This window comes from Enhydra lutris, unplaced genomic scaffold, assembly GCF_002288905.1.
Source record: "Enhydra lutris kenyoni isolate GAN:26980312 unplaced genomic scaffold, ASM228890v2 scaffoldscaffold17, whole genome shotgun sequence".
In the NCBI taxonomy this organism is placed as follows: domain Eukaryota; kingdom Metazoa; phylum Chordata; class Mammalia; order Carnivora; family Mustelidae; genus Enhydra; species Enhydra lutris.
Window position 1 is genome coordinate 41,922,993 of NW_019154101.1, and position 14,327 is coordinate 41,937,319.

The 14,327-nt window shown below is 52.4% G+C and overlaps 1 protein-coding gene across 1 annotated transcript in view; it reads right to left on the reverse strand.

The window, feature by feature from the left end:
• Positions 1-4,636: 4,636 nt before the first annotated feature.
• LOC111147524 (zinc finger CCCH-type containing 12D) overlaps positions 4,637-14,327 on the reverse strand; it is a 29,484-nt gene continuing 19,793 nt past the window's right edge. The window contains exons 5-7 of the mRNA XM_022503580.1: positions 11,325-11,559; positions 8,711-8,817; positions 4,637-7,431 (exon numbers count right to left, since the gene is read on the reverse strand). Of these exons, the coding sequence (XP_022359288.1) occupies positions 6,626-7,431; positions 8,711-8,817; positions 11,325-11,559 (1,148 nt within the window). The 3' untranslated portion in view covers positions 4,637-6,625. The remainder of the gene's footprint in view (positions 7,432-8,710; positions 8,818-11,324; positions 11,560-14,327) is intronic.

Genomic DNA, 14,327 nt, shown 5'->3' on the forward strand with positions numbered 1-14,327 from the left:
GCATTCCTTTTTATGATCTACTTTTATACTTCATGTACACCACAACTTCTTTATCCATTCAATAGTCGATGGACACAGGCTCTCTCCCTAACTGGGCTATTATTGATAATGCTGCTGTAAACATCGGAATGCATGTGCCCCTTTAAACCAGTATTTTTGCAACCTTTGGGTAAATACCTAGTCGTGTGATTAATGGATCATAGGGTAGCTCTATTTTTACCTTTTTGAGGACCCTCCGTACTGTTTTCCAGAGTGGCTACACCAGTTTGCATTCCCACCAACAGTGTAGGAGGGTCCCCTTTCTCCACATCCTCGCCAACATCTGTTGTTTCCTGTGTTGTTAATCTTAGCCATTCTGACAGGTGTGAGGTGGTATCTCAACAAATTTTGACTTGTGTTTCCCTGGTGACAAGTTTCCCTGATGACAAGATGCTCAACATTTTCTGTCTTTAACATCCTCTGATGCTCAACATTTTCTGTCCTTAACATCCTCTGATCTATCATTTTAACGGCTTATAATATTTCATTAAATGGATGTACCATGCTTCATGTAACTCTTTTTTTCCTTCAACGTTTTCAATTAATAAATATTTCTCTGTTGCCTACCACAGGCAAAGGATCACAGTGCCATTCTCCAAAGATGCCCACCACGTGTAGACGTACAGGAGGATTGCACTTTCTTGCCCTGTGTAATTAGGTGCTGCCATGCCATATCTGCTTGCAAGCTTTAAGAATCTGCACAGTTGAGCATGTTCTCTTCTTCGGGCCACTTGGAAGCTAGGGACAGATCCTCCCTCAGCCTGGGTCTCTGCATGCACAGCCCCAGCTAACCTGTCCTGGACATGAAGAATGATGTCACACAACTCTGTAATCCTAGCTGTTGGGATTCAGGACTGTTTTGTTTCAGTGACATAACCTCACTGGTCCTGACTGACTAGCCTCAAGGCTGATGGAAAGGCAAGGCTAAAGACACAGTCCGAACCTTCCAATTTGCATAGTCTTAAGTGGAAACCTAAATACAAGGAAACGAGTTTGATAAAGAGCAACAAATAACCATTCACAACAAAATCATTCCAAAGGGTGCCTTGGAGCAGCTGGAAATGTTCAGCCCCGGAAAAGACAGCAGTGAAGAATCCGAGAAGGGTGGTTCACAATTGCTAGAATGGCCTGAGCTGACTTTGCAGAGGAAGGGGAAAAGAAGAGCTTTGAAGCCTTGAAGCCGAGGGAGATTTGAGGACAATGGTGGGAGCAGGAGATTGAAGAGGATAAGAGAGCAAAGGAGATACATACAATCAAGTGAGAGATGGAACACAAAGGACCCCTCAGTAGGTGATTTTTGGGTGAAGAAGGGACTTTGAGAAAATGAGAGCTAGGGAAGTTCTCAGAGAAAGGAAAAGAGGCCAGACTGGGGGAAAAAAAAAAAAAAATCACTGGTGCAGAGAGAGGGACCTCATCTCCATCCTGTGCTTTCCATCCTTCCTTTGAGGGAGAAATGCCTCTATAAACTACCTCAAGAAGAATGGCAACAGTGAAACTGACTTTTGGAGGCTTAATGTGACTTGTTTTAATCATGCAGACACTATTTTCAAGAATCAATTTGACTTCAGATAAAGCCCAAACTATTGTGGTTTGTTAACCCTATTTGAGTAATGACTCCCAACAGCTACAGGTGTCAACCACGCTTTTAACCTTGTCAGCCGTGCAGTCAGTGTCAGCCAGCCAGTGTCTCAGTCAGTACCAGTTAATCACTGCCAGTCAGACAGCCCGTGTCTATCCCCTTGTGTCTGTCAGTCAGACAGTGTCAGTGTCAATGAGTCAGTCAATATGTCAGTTAGTGACAGTGTCAGTGAGTCAGCTAGTCAGTGTCAGTGAGTCACTCAGTAAGTGTGTCAGTCAGTGGCAGTATTAGTGTCAGTGAGTCAGTCAGCCAGTCAGTATCAGCGTCAGTCATTCAGTGTCAATGAGTCAGCCAACCAGTGTCTGTCAGTCAATGTCAGTCAGGTTCCGTTACTGCTTGCCAGTCAGCCAGCCAGTCAGTGTCAGTCAGCCAGTCAGCCAGTCAGTGTCAGTCAGTCAGTCAGCCAGTCAGTGTCAGTCAGTCAGCCAGCCAGTCAGTGTCAGTCAGTCAGCCAGTCAGTGTCAGTCAGTCAGTCAGCCAGTGTCAGTCAGTCAGTCAGCCAGTCAGTGTCAGTCAGTCAGCCAGTCAGTGTCAGCCAGTCAGCCAGCCAGTCAGTGTCAGTCAGTCAGCCAGCCAGTCAGTGTCAGTCAGTCAGTCAGCCAGTCAGTGTTTGTCAGTCCACCAGCCAGCGAGTTAATATGAATGACATTCAACTGGTCTCTGAGTTATGCTCACATGCCTTTCTGCTTGTTTATCCAGCATCTTCCTGGGCATTACGATAGGTGTGTCATTCCTCACCTCACATAAGAACAGAGAGGTGACATTGTTTCCCCAGGAACTCAGAGCAAAGTAATTACAAGCTGGGTCAAGCCCTCAGCCCCTTATTTTCAGCTTGGCTCCCAGCAGTTGGGCTGAATGCTCCGATTCCGAGAGCTTCCCGAGTTCTAGTGGGCATCAGTCCAGAAGTGAGGCAAAGGGAACAAGGTCACCTTTTGACTCTGAAGAGCCACTTCCTCCCCTGCAGGGATTTTTGGCAGTCTCCCACCAAAGTGCTCATCTGGCCTCGTTCCGGGGCTGGCAAGATTAACACAATGATAGCTCAGGCCCTGTAACAGCAGGCCCTCCAACTCCCAACCACACAAAGCTGTGTTGTCTATGGATGGGCAGATACATGGTTTTTCCTGACAAAGCGAGAAAGAGAATAAACACAGCAGCTCCTTTCTCAGGCAGGACTAGAGCTAGCGGAGGGGATGTGTGGGGCCATCCTAAGTCCTGTCCTAGGGCCCAAACTTGAACATTGCCTTGGGTATTCTTTTTGTCGCCCAGACACTGTCTCCCTTCTTCGTTCTGAGGGAAACTTAAACCTTCTGCATTCCCTTAAACCTTCTGACACCCCACCAACCATGTGGGTCCCTGCAGAAGCTGACAATCCCAGGACGTGTCCTCATCAGAGCTGGAGGGGGGCATGAGACCCAGCTGCCCCCCTTTGTAGTGCCTCATGGTGATTGGTCCAGGGGCGGGCATATGACCCATGCCAGGCCAATTGATTCTTCCCAAGATTCTTCTGAGGCTGAAATTCCTTTAGCTGAAAGGATATGTACCTAGGTCTGTTAACAGAGTGGCTCTCACTGTGTACAGAAAACCTGAGAAGGAGAGAATAATCCCACATGCAGAAGAAAACCAAAGAGAGAATCCTGACAGATAGGGTTCAAGCAACCAACCAACCTCGAAGTTGCTTTCCCCCCATCTCCCACCCCAGTCTCCTGGCTCCTGATTTGTGAGCCATGCTTGTGAGTCATGAGCTCGCCTCATGCAAACCAATATACTTGCTACCCTGTTAGATTTACCCCTTCTGACCTCATTTGGACACAGCTCATCCCGTATGTGGTTTGCTCAAGACCCTCCACTTCTCCTCTTGAGCCCCTTGGAGCAGAGGTGGGCAGAGAAAGCCAAGGAAGGCCCACTCACCCTCAGGAGGGTGCAGGAGACAGTCCCTGAGGGACTCTGAGGCACCTGCCTCGGACACATGTGGCCTTCCCCAACTATGAAGCGTGCACGTTGTCTCTTGGACTCTGACACTCTGGTTATGGAGAATGTTCTCTGGCTTGTTTCTCAACAAGCAAAACAGCTTCATAAGCAGGAGACAATCCCACAGGACATCCCCACTTAGAAGGACCCCAGGCTTGGTTGAATTCTGTGCTATCAAATATCTTGAAATTCTTGATCACTTTTGAACAAGGGGCCCTGCATTTTAATTTTACATGTGGCCCCACAAGTTATGTAGCTGGTCCTGGCTCTGGGCATTCCCTCATGGTGGGATTTGTGATTTCAAGTAGTTACTCCAGCTCCTTGAGTCCCCTCTCCCATCCCCCATCCCTTCATGCCTCTTCCCTTCGCCCTGACCATGACCATGGTCTTCTCCCCCTGGGACTCTTCTCCCAGACATGGGGAGTGTCCCTGCACCAACTAGCAGTTGGCTCTTTGCTCCCTGACATGAGTTCTAGGTAAAATCCGGAGGGCTGGGATTTGTTTTATCTGGAACAATGAGGACCTGAGTGGCTTCTGTTGCTTCTCCCCTTTTAGCCCCCGATTTTCTGCAGTTCTGCCTCAAAATGCCTTCCGGAGTCTTCTGGAAAAGCTGCATGAGCAAAAACACGGTCCGGCACCCAGCTGCTCAGATTTGAGCAATCGAGGGTTCTGCTGCAACTTGATACAAGAAGTGGTGTTTGTGAGATTGCTTTGTGGTTCTGTAAGGAGGATTTTAACAGTGTGGCAAACAGGCAAGCAGCCCATGTACCTGGAAACAGCCCACTGAGCATCCAGCAAAGGCCTATCCTCGCCTTGGGCCTTGCTGTTTCCCCTGGAAAAGGTAGATTCCAGCCTCTGACCCCCAACAGTGGAACAACACCACATAAAGCAGTCATTACATCGGTCTTCATAGCCACAATATTGAATGTGAAAACCTGACCTGAGGGGAGAAGCAGACACAGGAGAAAATGATACACAATTTGGTAACAGTCCAGATATGGATAAAAGTGATTTATTTTTGGATCATGGTAACAGTTATGCGACCAGGAACTTTTCACTCACCCGTCCATCCATGTTTTGTGTCATAAAGACATACCAAGACTTCAGAAAAGATTCCAAAGGGGATTACACTGAAATGTGCTGTCTCTTCACTTGTTTTTGTGCTTGTCTTAATTACAGTGAACCAAATAAAACAGCTTTACAGCTTACTAAAACTCAAACTTGTCCTCAAAGGAAGCAGTTTAAACATTTCCAACTGTAAGTCAGCCTTGCAACAATGCCACATCAGGAGACACATCGGAGAGACAAAAGCAGCTCTAACGTAAAGCTTGTCTTGCCAAAAGAAAACAAAAACAAAAAACTCCGGGAGGGAAATCCAATTTTTCCAGAAAGAGTTGACCCTCTTCAGGACTGAGGTCCCCAGATAATAAGACACAACTGTGGGTACAGTGTCCTCTTTGGGGAAAAAGGAGTAAAGAGCAGATCTGGCTCAAGCACGCTAAAAGGCTGGTTGAAAAAGATGAAAGGGGTCACAGGGAGACACAACGTCACTCTATCACCACCGGCAGCATTGACCCTGAGTTAGAGGGCTGGATGCAGACTCTCCTGGGCTGGCTCCCAGGGGTACACCCCGGTGTGTGCCAACAATGCCCACAGCTGAGTGGTGCACTGAGAAGGGTTTCCCTTTGCACTCCCAGTCTGCAGGAAACTTTGGGGGGTTGGGAGCTGATTTTACACTGGGAGGTGCCTCACACTCTCCCAGATGGCTAGCCACCAAGGGCCCTCATGAGCAAATGAGCCAAGACCTGCCCCACTGGACTTGTAACCCAGAGTGAATGGCAGACGCCCCCTAGAGATGCCAGGGCCCCCTGAGGATGCAGGGTCCACACTGGGGAAGCCCAGTCTCATTTCTTGCCCATTGCAAATGGGTGGGTCCCTTTGCCCCAAAACTCAAAGCAGTAGCTGGCTGGAAGAAACAGCAGTGGTGGAAGGGGCCAATAAACCTCCATGACTGAGGACAGTTCAGCTCTTCACTGACCCACCTCAATGTTCCTGGGCACAAGTTCTGACTCAGTGGGCCTTGGCTCACGTGTGAGGGGCAGCTTAGAAAACTCAGCCAGTAGAGGAGCTTGCTAGAAAATGCCCTGAGGGAAGTCCCTGAGTCAAGAAGGGTGTGTGTATGTGTGTGTGTGTGTGTGTGTGTGTGTGTGTGTGTGTGTGTGTGGTGTGAAGGCCCCAGGAGCAGACCCTCAGGACACCATGGCCCTGCCCCGCCCCCACAGACCAGCAATCGCAATCTCAGAGTGACAAGTGGAGCCCACACATCAAAGCTAGAATTCTAGGTTCCCCTTATGAGGTAAGAAACAGCTCATCTGAAAACCTCCAGATGCTGAAAACTCCATCAACCAACCCACTACATATGTCAAATGCGATTTGATACAATAAAATTCAAGGCCATGTACCAGGATTTTTCAAGCTTTTTTCCAGGACCCACCTCAGGTTTACATGGGTACTAAGGGGATGCAGGTGCACCCACCTGAAGCTAACGAACAGGAGTTTCATACCTAGCTTGATTACTTGCGGTGTGCACTCTGAGATTTCCTCTTTCTGGTGTGACCCATAAAATTGCCTTTGTGACCCACTTGTGGATCCCAACTGCAGCTTGTCAAAACAGGCATGGAGTGTTCTAGACCAACCCTCGGAGCTGTCGGGGGACCCGTAGACTTCCACACATAAGACATCACTCCCTCCCGGAAGGGGCCGACCTTATTGACCTCCAGCAGCAAGCCCTGCAGTGTCAGGGAGGGTCATCGAGTGCCACCAGGAGCCGGGCTGAGGGTGAGGAAGCTGGCTTCCCTGACCATCTCTGAAGAAAAGGGGGCTTTACAGCGGCTCGCCCCAGGAGCAGGCTGACAACCCGCCCTGCCCAAGTGGTAGGGCAAGGCTGGGACATCACTTGCGGTGGCATTGGCGAGTTTCTTAGGATTTTCCCACAGGCGCACCAGACCTTTGGAATTTCTGGATGAGAAGGATGAGCCTGGTGACGTCGGAGAGCGCGGGGAACCGGGCCATGACGCTGTCCACCTGGTGCGGCGGGAAGATGCTGCAGAGCACGATGCGCGCCCGCGCGCGCGCGTCCGCCTCGCTGGGAGCGGAGGGAGGCGGCGACCCCGACGGTCCGTCGAAGGCGCCGTAGCCCCAGCCGCGTTCCGCCCAAGCCGACCGGCCCGGGAACCGGCCGGCCGCCGGGGGAAGGGCGCGCGCGTCGGCGGGCCATCTGCGCTGGGAGAGCAGCTCACTGTGCGCGGCCCCGGGGACGTGCCCCCCGCGCGGCCGGGTCGGCGGGCCAGACGAGCCCCGGGGGCTCGGGAGGTCGGGCGGGGCTGCCGGGGTCGGAGAGGGCCCCCGCGCCACCCAGTCCGGCCGGCGCGGCTGGAGCGTGAGCCCGGCGTCCCGAGGAGGCGTCCCGAGGAGCCCCGGGTCGTCGCTGAAGGCGAGCCGCGAGAAGCCACCTTCGAGCGCCTCCACGACGGCCACCGGCCGCGCAGAGGGCAGGCTGCGCGCGCCGGGCTCTGGGCCCCCCGGCCAGGCCGCGTTGGAAGCGCCTCGGGGGCCCCCCTGCTCCGTCCCGGCCGCCGCCGCCCGCGCGCCCCTCAGCCGCTCCGCCTCCGCGCCTTGCCAAGCCCGAGTCTGCGCTCGCAGCTCGTCAGCCACCGCCAGCTGCGCCAGGTGCGGCCTCTCCGGGTGGTAGAACTTGCACTTGACGCCATAGGTGCATTTCTTGCCTGGAAGGGGCGGGGCAGTGGTAGAGGGCGGGGTGAGACCTCGGGAGGGAGGACGAGGTGGGGAGAAGTGCCCTGGGGCCGGGTTAGAAGGGTGAGGGTGTGGTACGCTCCCCCACTCCCCCTACCCCCAGTGGTGTAGGGCGCTGGACCCAGTAATCTCAGTGTCAGGCAGGGAGATTGGCGGTGTGGAAACTCCCTTTGGCCAGGAACTGAGACCAAACCTCTAGATCCAATGACCTTCGACCTCCACTTCCCCAGGGACCCTGTGGATGGGACCAGCCTTCGGGATAGGGTGGGGAGCAGGTGCTCGAGGCATAAGACCGCACCTCCAGTTCTGCCTCGGTTTCCACCATTGGTCTCATTCCTTCTGCGAACCATTGCCCTCTCCCTACCGGCTGTTCTAACCAAGGTGATCCTGTAATGTATCGCCCAAACCTGGACCCTGCTGAGGGCAGGATCAAGAAGAGCCAACCTGGGGACGCCTGGGTGGCTCAGTTGGTTAAGCAGCTGCCTTCGGCTCGGGTCATGATCCCAGCGTCCTGGGATCGAGTCCCACATCGGGCTCCTTACTCATCAGGGAGCCTGCTTCTTCCTCTGCCTCTGCCTGCCATTCTGTCTGCCTGTGCTTGCTCTCTCTCCCTCTCTCTCTCTCTCTGACAAATAAATAAATAAAATCTTTAAAAAAAAAAAAAGAAGAAGAAGAGCCAACCTGAATGTATGTGCGGTCGCCTTCATTCTAACAAGAAGTGACTTTGAGTATCACCTAAGGTTTTTTAAACTTCTATGGACATAAGAAGCAAGACCTGGGATGTTAAACAAACAAACAAAACCCAACAATCTTGCCAAAGCAAGTTAGTGAAAGCTTGCTAGAAGCGCTGAGGGATTAAGTCCTTAATTCTTAATGGATAGCATTGACCAAAGTCCGTGAAGGGGTGGGGCAGGTTGCCCACACATGTTCCAGGGTGCCAGGGGAAGGGACTGAGGAGGAGGAGTTTGGGGGTGCACATAGCTTCCTTGCTTCCTAGATGCGGCTTAGCCCTGTGTATGACCCCCGCCTCTGGCCCTCGCAAATCCTCCAGTGCCACCGGCACCCATGATGTCTGTCCATCCTTGTAATAACCCAGCCAGCATGCGCGGGCCAGACAGGTTAAATTAGCGCTGCAGTGTCACACAGCTAGGTAGAGTGGACCCTGGACTAGAACCCAGGCTGCTGACTCTGCCCTGTACTGCCTTGATATGGGACCTGACCCAGGAGCATGGGGCGTGGGGAGCTACTCACCATAGGGGCAGTGCTGCCAGGATGGCTCCGGGGGCTTTGGCTTCCGGCTCAGGAAGTTGCTCAGAGTGGGTCCCCGGCGGCCCAGGGGGTCATCAGGGGGCATGAACCTGTGAACAAGCACAGGGGGGCAGCTGCTGGACCCCCAGACGCTCACCTCTGGCACCTGTATGGGGAGCGGGCCCCAGCCAGCCGGTGCAAGAATGGCAGCACCAGGCATGGCGCCGGCCTGGGATCCCCATTCAGGGCCCCTTCTAGAAAACCCCCCAGAGGGTGTATAGCATTTGGAGCAGAATCACCCTTGAGTCTCATGGACCCTACGAGGGGCCTAGCCCAGCTCGCAGAATCACCGAAGTCTCCTGGCTTCACACAAGTCCTACTTATTGGGACTCTCGGGTGGTTCCGGAGTCTGCATTTTAACAACTTTCCAGGTGATTCTGACCCACTGAAATGGAAGCCTCATTGCTCTAGGGCTCCCCTGGGCCTCAGTCTGAAAGCAACTCTAAACTGCTTTCCCACTGACCTCAACAGAAGTGCTGAGACCTCCACAGGGCAGCAGACAGCCCTGGGCCTGTGAGCCCTGGCTCAGATCCCACTTCTCCCGTGTTGCCCCACAGCTCTGGAGGCTCGTGGGGGAGTAAATAGTAATAGAGTTTGAAATGCTAGCAGGGAGCCAGTGAGGAAGCAGATCTCAGGGGGGGTGGGCACACACAGCCTCGGTGACAGGCCCAGCCCCTTCTCGGCAAACCCAGGGAGCTCTGGGGTTGGTCTCAGCTTGTGCGGCTCTCTGACCCCAGCCCTGTTCTTAGATGATACCAGCCTGCCCCCTCTCTGCCCCTTCCTGTCTTCCTGGCATGTAGTTTCCCAACGAAGGGAATGCATCCTCAGTGGGCCCACAGCTCAGAGAGAGAAAGGGTCCTTGGAAGGAAAACTCCCCTCCTTTAGTGTCATCCATTTTTTATATGAATAGTTCTATTTCCAGGCAGCACTTCCAGGTCATACAAAGTTTCCACCAGAGGACTTGTGGACCCTAAATGGCAGGGCTAAGGGGGTCCTGTTTTTAATACGTTGGTGTCCCTTTGAGAGTCAAGGGTCATACTGAGTCCCACCGTGCAGACCATGTACACTAGGCCAGCCCAGAATGGGGCAATCCCCAGGCCCAGGCAGCCTCTGTGGCTCAGATCCCAGCTTCCCAGCTACACAGCCAGCTTCTCCGAGTTGGGCGCTGACCAAGAATCTTAGGGAGCCGCCTGCTGCAGTTATTAGAGGTTCCCAAAGGCTTCACCTCCTGCTCTCCGCCAGGCCTTGGCCACGGCCAGCTGCGCCAAGAGGGCCCTATGGACGTGCCTGGGGCAATGGGGCGGGCGTCCTCTCCTACAGGCAGGCTCTGCCTCCTGGCAGTCGGGGGAACCTTCTGGCAGGCCCTTACCAAGGCCCAGTGCGTCAAAAGGACTTGGCTGGGGCCCTGGGCTGTCACCAGGCCAAGGGCAGCCATGATCCATCAGACCTCAGTGAGGATTTTCTGGAACCCACTGTTATCAGACTTGCCAGATTTCTCTGGGCCTGAACTGGATGGAGGGAACCGCTGGCCCTGAGTACGTGGACATGACCATGGGGGTTACTGGGGGGTAGCTGCTTGCAAACGTCTACCCTGGGGCTTAGGAGGGTGAGAGTAGGGACAGGCATGCCCACAAATGGCAGAGCCTCTGCTTGAAACCACACCTGCGGCCTCCAAAGCCCTAGCTCTTTGCTGAAGTGGGAGCGATGTCCCAGCTTGCTGTGCCCTCCCTACCCTGGGCTAGCCACAGACCCATGACCACCTTGCCGGGTTCCTGGCCTTTGCCTTTAGCACACCTGAAGACATCTGCCTTGCTTTCTCCTCACCTTAGCTCCATCTGGGAGCCCCTGCCCAGCATTGCTAACAGGCACTCGCCTTGTGTTCCCAACATCGCCCTCCCCCAGCTAGAGCTGGTTGGTTCAGGGCAGACCTGACCCAGAGGAACCAACCTCGGGGACAGAAGAACCAACTAGATTCTTTTGAAAATTTCAACCAACAGGTAATGAGACAGACTCAATTTCAAGATCTTCACAACCCCATGGAGACGAGTCCCACATGTAATTCAAAAGTTAAAAGCAAAACAAGACAGAAACATAAAATAAGTGAATGGAAGTGCGACGAAGTTCAGCTCCCCCCCAGGATGCCTGTTTCGGTGCTCTTGCTTGCAATCGTAAACGCTTTAAAAATAAAAGCAACATGTTGATGGTGCTCCAGTTCGTGCTTTGCCCACCTGTGGGCAACTCAGTGCCAGGTTAGCTGTGTGCGGGCATGGGAACAGAAAGGTCATGGACAGTTGGGACAAAATAGCCCTGCTGGGGAAAGGCGGTCATGAAAGAGAGGAGACCCAGAGGGACAGGGAGAGATGAGGCGGCCCAGGAGGGAGAGTGGATGACTTCCAGGGGGCTCGGTCTCCGGGGCTAGGTGCCCTCTCCTTTGACGTGATGTGCCCGTGACTGCAAGCCCCACCCCCACCCTGGGCTTAGGCTGGTTGGAGTGGCTTTGTGCTGGTCACCCCAGCCCCCCACCCTGGGGGCCAGGACCCCCTGTGCCGCCACATACCGGTCATTGACGAAGGAGAACATGAGCAGCCTCTGCTCGATGAACCACTTCCACTCGGGGTTCTCGCTCTGAAGGTCGCGGTAATTGTCGTTGGAGACGATGACCCCATCCAGCTCGTAGGCCACCTTCACGATGTAGCGGTCATCATAACAGACCACCCGCTTGCCGTTCACCTTGCGGGATGGGGTGTACACAAGCACGGCCTGCCTCTCCAGTGCCTCCAGCACGTGCTGCTCTGGGGGCCACAGGGCGGGCAGGAGATAGAATGTGGCGGCTTCCAGGGCAGGGCTCCCACCCCCAAATCCATCCTCACATCCCCCAGCATGCTTGGCGGCTCAGGGAGCCTCTCTGAGCCAGCTGCCTCCTCCCCCACCATGGCCCAGCCTGGCAGCTCAGTGAGGAGCTGGGGGTCCTGAGAGGCATGTGCCAGCAGCCTGGGGTCAAGGGGACCCGAGTCATGACAGGATTCCCCAGAACGGTACTCAACAAGGCAGCATCACTTCCGAAGGCACAGTGAAGCCATAGCTCTTGTCCTTCTGATGGTTACATGACATAAGGCCCTACCACACTAGTCACCAGAGTCCTTCTGGAGAAAGACGTTGGAATTTTAACTGGAATCCTGGCAATGCCAGTTCCTAGAAGACTTGCAATCCCCCTGAAAGGCTCCTGCCTGGGCCTACAGCTCAGAGCCACTCTCCATTTTCCCCATGGTATAGGGGTCTGCTTGGGACACCTTCGGGATAGAGCCTCCCATACCACAGCTCTGAGGGACCCAAGAATGTAATAGGAGGTGTCTGGGATTAAAAATCTATAACCCGGGGGGCAGCCTGGGTGGCTCAGTCATTGAGCATCTGCCTTTGGCTTGGGTCGTGATCCCAGGATGGGTCCTGGGATCAAGTCCACACGTCGGGGCTCCTTGCTCGGCAGGGAGCCTGCTTCTCCCTCTCCCACTCCCCCTGCTTCTGTTCCCTCTCTCCCTGTCAAATAAATAAATAAATAAATAATCTTTAAAAACAAACAAACAAAAAAGAATCCATAACCTGGGGACTCCTGGGTGGCTCAGTGGGTTAAGCCTCTGCCTTTGTCTCAGGTCATGATCTCAGGGTCCCATGATCAAGCCCCGGATCAGGCTCTCTGTTCAGCAGGGAGCCTGCTTCCCCCCCAACCTCTCTGCCTGCCTCTCTGCCTACTCATGACCTCTCTCTCTGTGTCAAATAAATAAGCAAAATCTTTAAAAAAAAAAAAAACTGCCTATAACCTGGATTCTTGTCTCCACTCCCACTCCTAGGTACCTCGTTCCTCTCTGAACACCAGATTTTGCATTTCCTATAAAATGAGCATAGTGAGTCCTCCTTCACATCCTCGGTGTCTGTGAGCAAACTGGATGAGCTCATCCAGTTCCCAGGTAGACAGGTGAGGAAGTGAACGCATATCACGTAGCACAGGGTCTCTTACGGGAGCTAAAATCCACATTCCTGGAAAGTTTACTCTTTGACCTTAGTTGTGCCTTGGGGGGCATGCCAAAGAAAATCCCTCTACCGGTAACAGTTACTCAGAACTTGGAAGAACATCAGCGTCTCCTTCACAAATTGTTTCTTCCCTCAAGTTGACATCCTTTCCTACATGACATGGTTTCCAGACTTTTAAAAAAAAGTACATAATGTGTAGAGGGTACAAAGGGTACTTTTTAAAAAGCCACCTGCGCAGCACTCCCTCAGAGAAGTCACCCACCCCGTGAGCGCCCCCCACTTTGCTGCTCCCCTCAATGTAGCCCAAAGTGTAGAACTTTGTGTTTATAATTCCCTTCTTTTCATTTTCAAAAATGTGTAGGTTTCCATTCCCCAAAACGACTATGTTCAAGGTGATCAGGACCCTCTAGACTCTACACAATGGAATCACGCGTACATATTCTTCTGCACTTGCTTTCTTCCTTTAACGTCGTGTCAGGGAGGTTGAACAGTGTCCACAGTTTCACTGCGCTCAGTTCTGCATGTAAGTCTCCCGGGGAACAGAGGTACAAGGATTTCTCTAGGGCGTACCTCTAAGAGCGATGTTGCTGAGTCGCAGGGAAAGGCACTTTCGACAAGACAATGCCGAGTTGTTTTCCAAAGTGGGTATATCAAGTTACAACCTAACACAGCATTTTAGTAAACTTTGTCAATGCTTGGCATTTTCAGGTTTCTGAATGCTTGCCAATCTGGTGGGTGTACAGTGGCCTCTTATTGTGGTTTTATTTTGCATTTTTTTGGATACTAATGAGATTGAGCATCTTTTCATATGTTTATTGGCCATTTATGTTTTCTCTTGGGTGAAAGGCCTATTCATGCTTTAGTTCATCTTTCTGTTGGTCCTTTGTCTGTGTCTTATTAATTTGGAGAAGCTCTCTATAGATTCTGGACAGTAATCCTTCATCAGGAATGTGTGACAGATGGCCTCTCCCAGCTCAAGGCTTGTCTTTTTATTTTTTTGTTTTTGTGGTATCCACTAATGAACAGAAGCTTTTATTTTAATACAGGCAAATTTATGAATCTTTCCCCTGAAGATTTGCACTTGTCATGACTTGTTTAAAAATTCCTTCCCTACCCCAAAGTGATTTCCCTACCCTTTACCCGTACTCCATTTAAATATTACACAACTGTTGAGAACCGCCATTGCCCATGTTCAGACACTAAAGAATGATTGGGGGTAACTGGCTCCTGGTAGAGAACTGAACACAAGTATTTATCCCCACCTCCTTCTCATGGTTCCATTGAAGCGGCAATGAAGAAGTATACAACGGGGCGGGGGTCCATAATCACATTAAAATGGGCCAAGGGATAGCAGCAAACCCAGGATAACAGCAAAGAAACCAGGAGAGCAGCAAATCCAGGAAACCATATTGACCCCGCAGCACAGTGCTCGCTTCAGCAGCATATATACTAAAATTGACCCTGTAGCACATTGGGAGCCACAGTCCAGAATGTGTGTAGAAGGCTGAAAGGGATGCCTGGGTGGCTCAGTAGG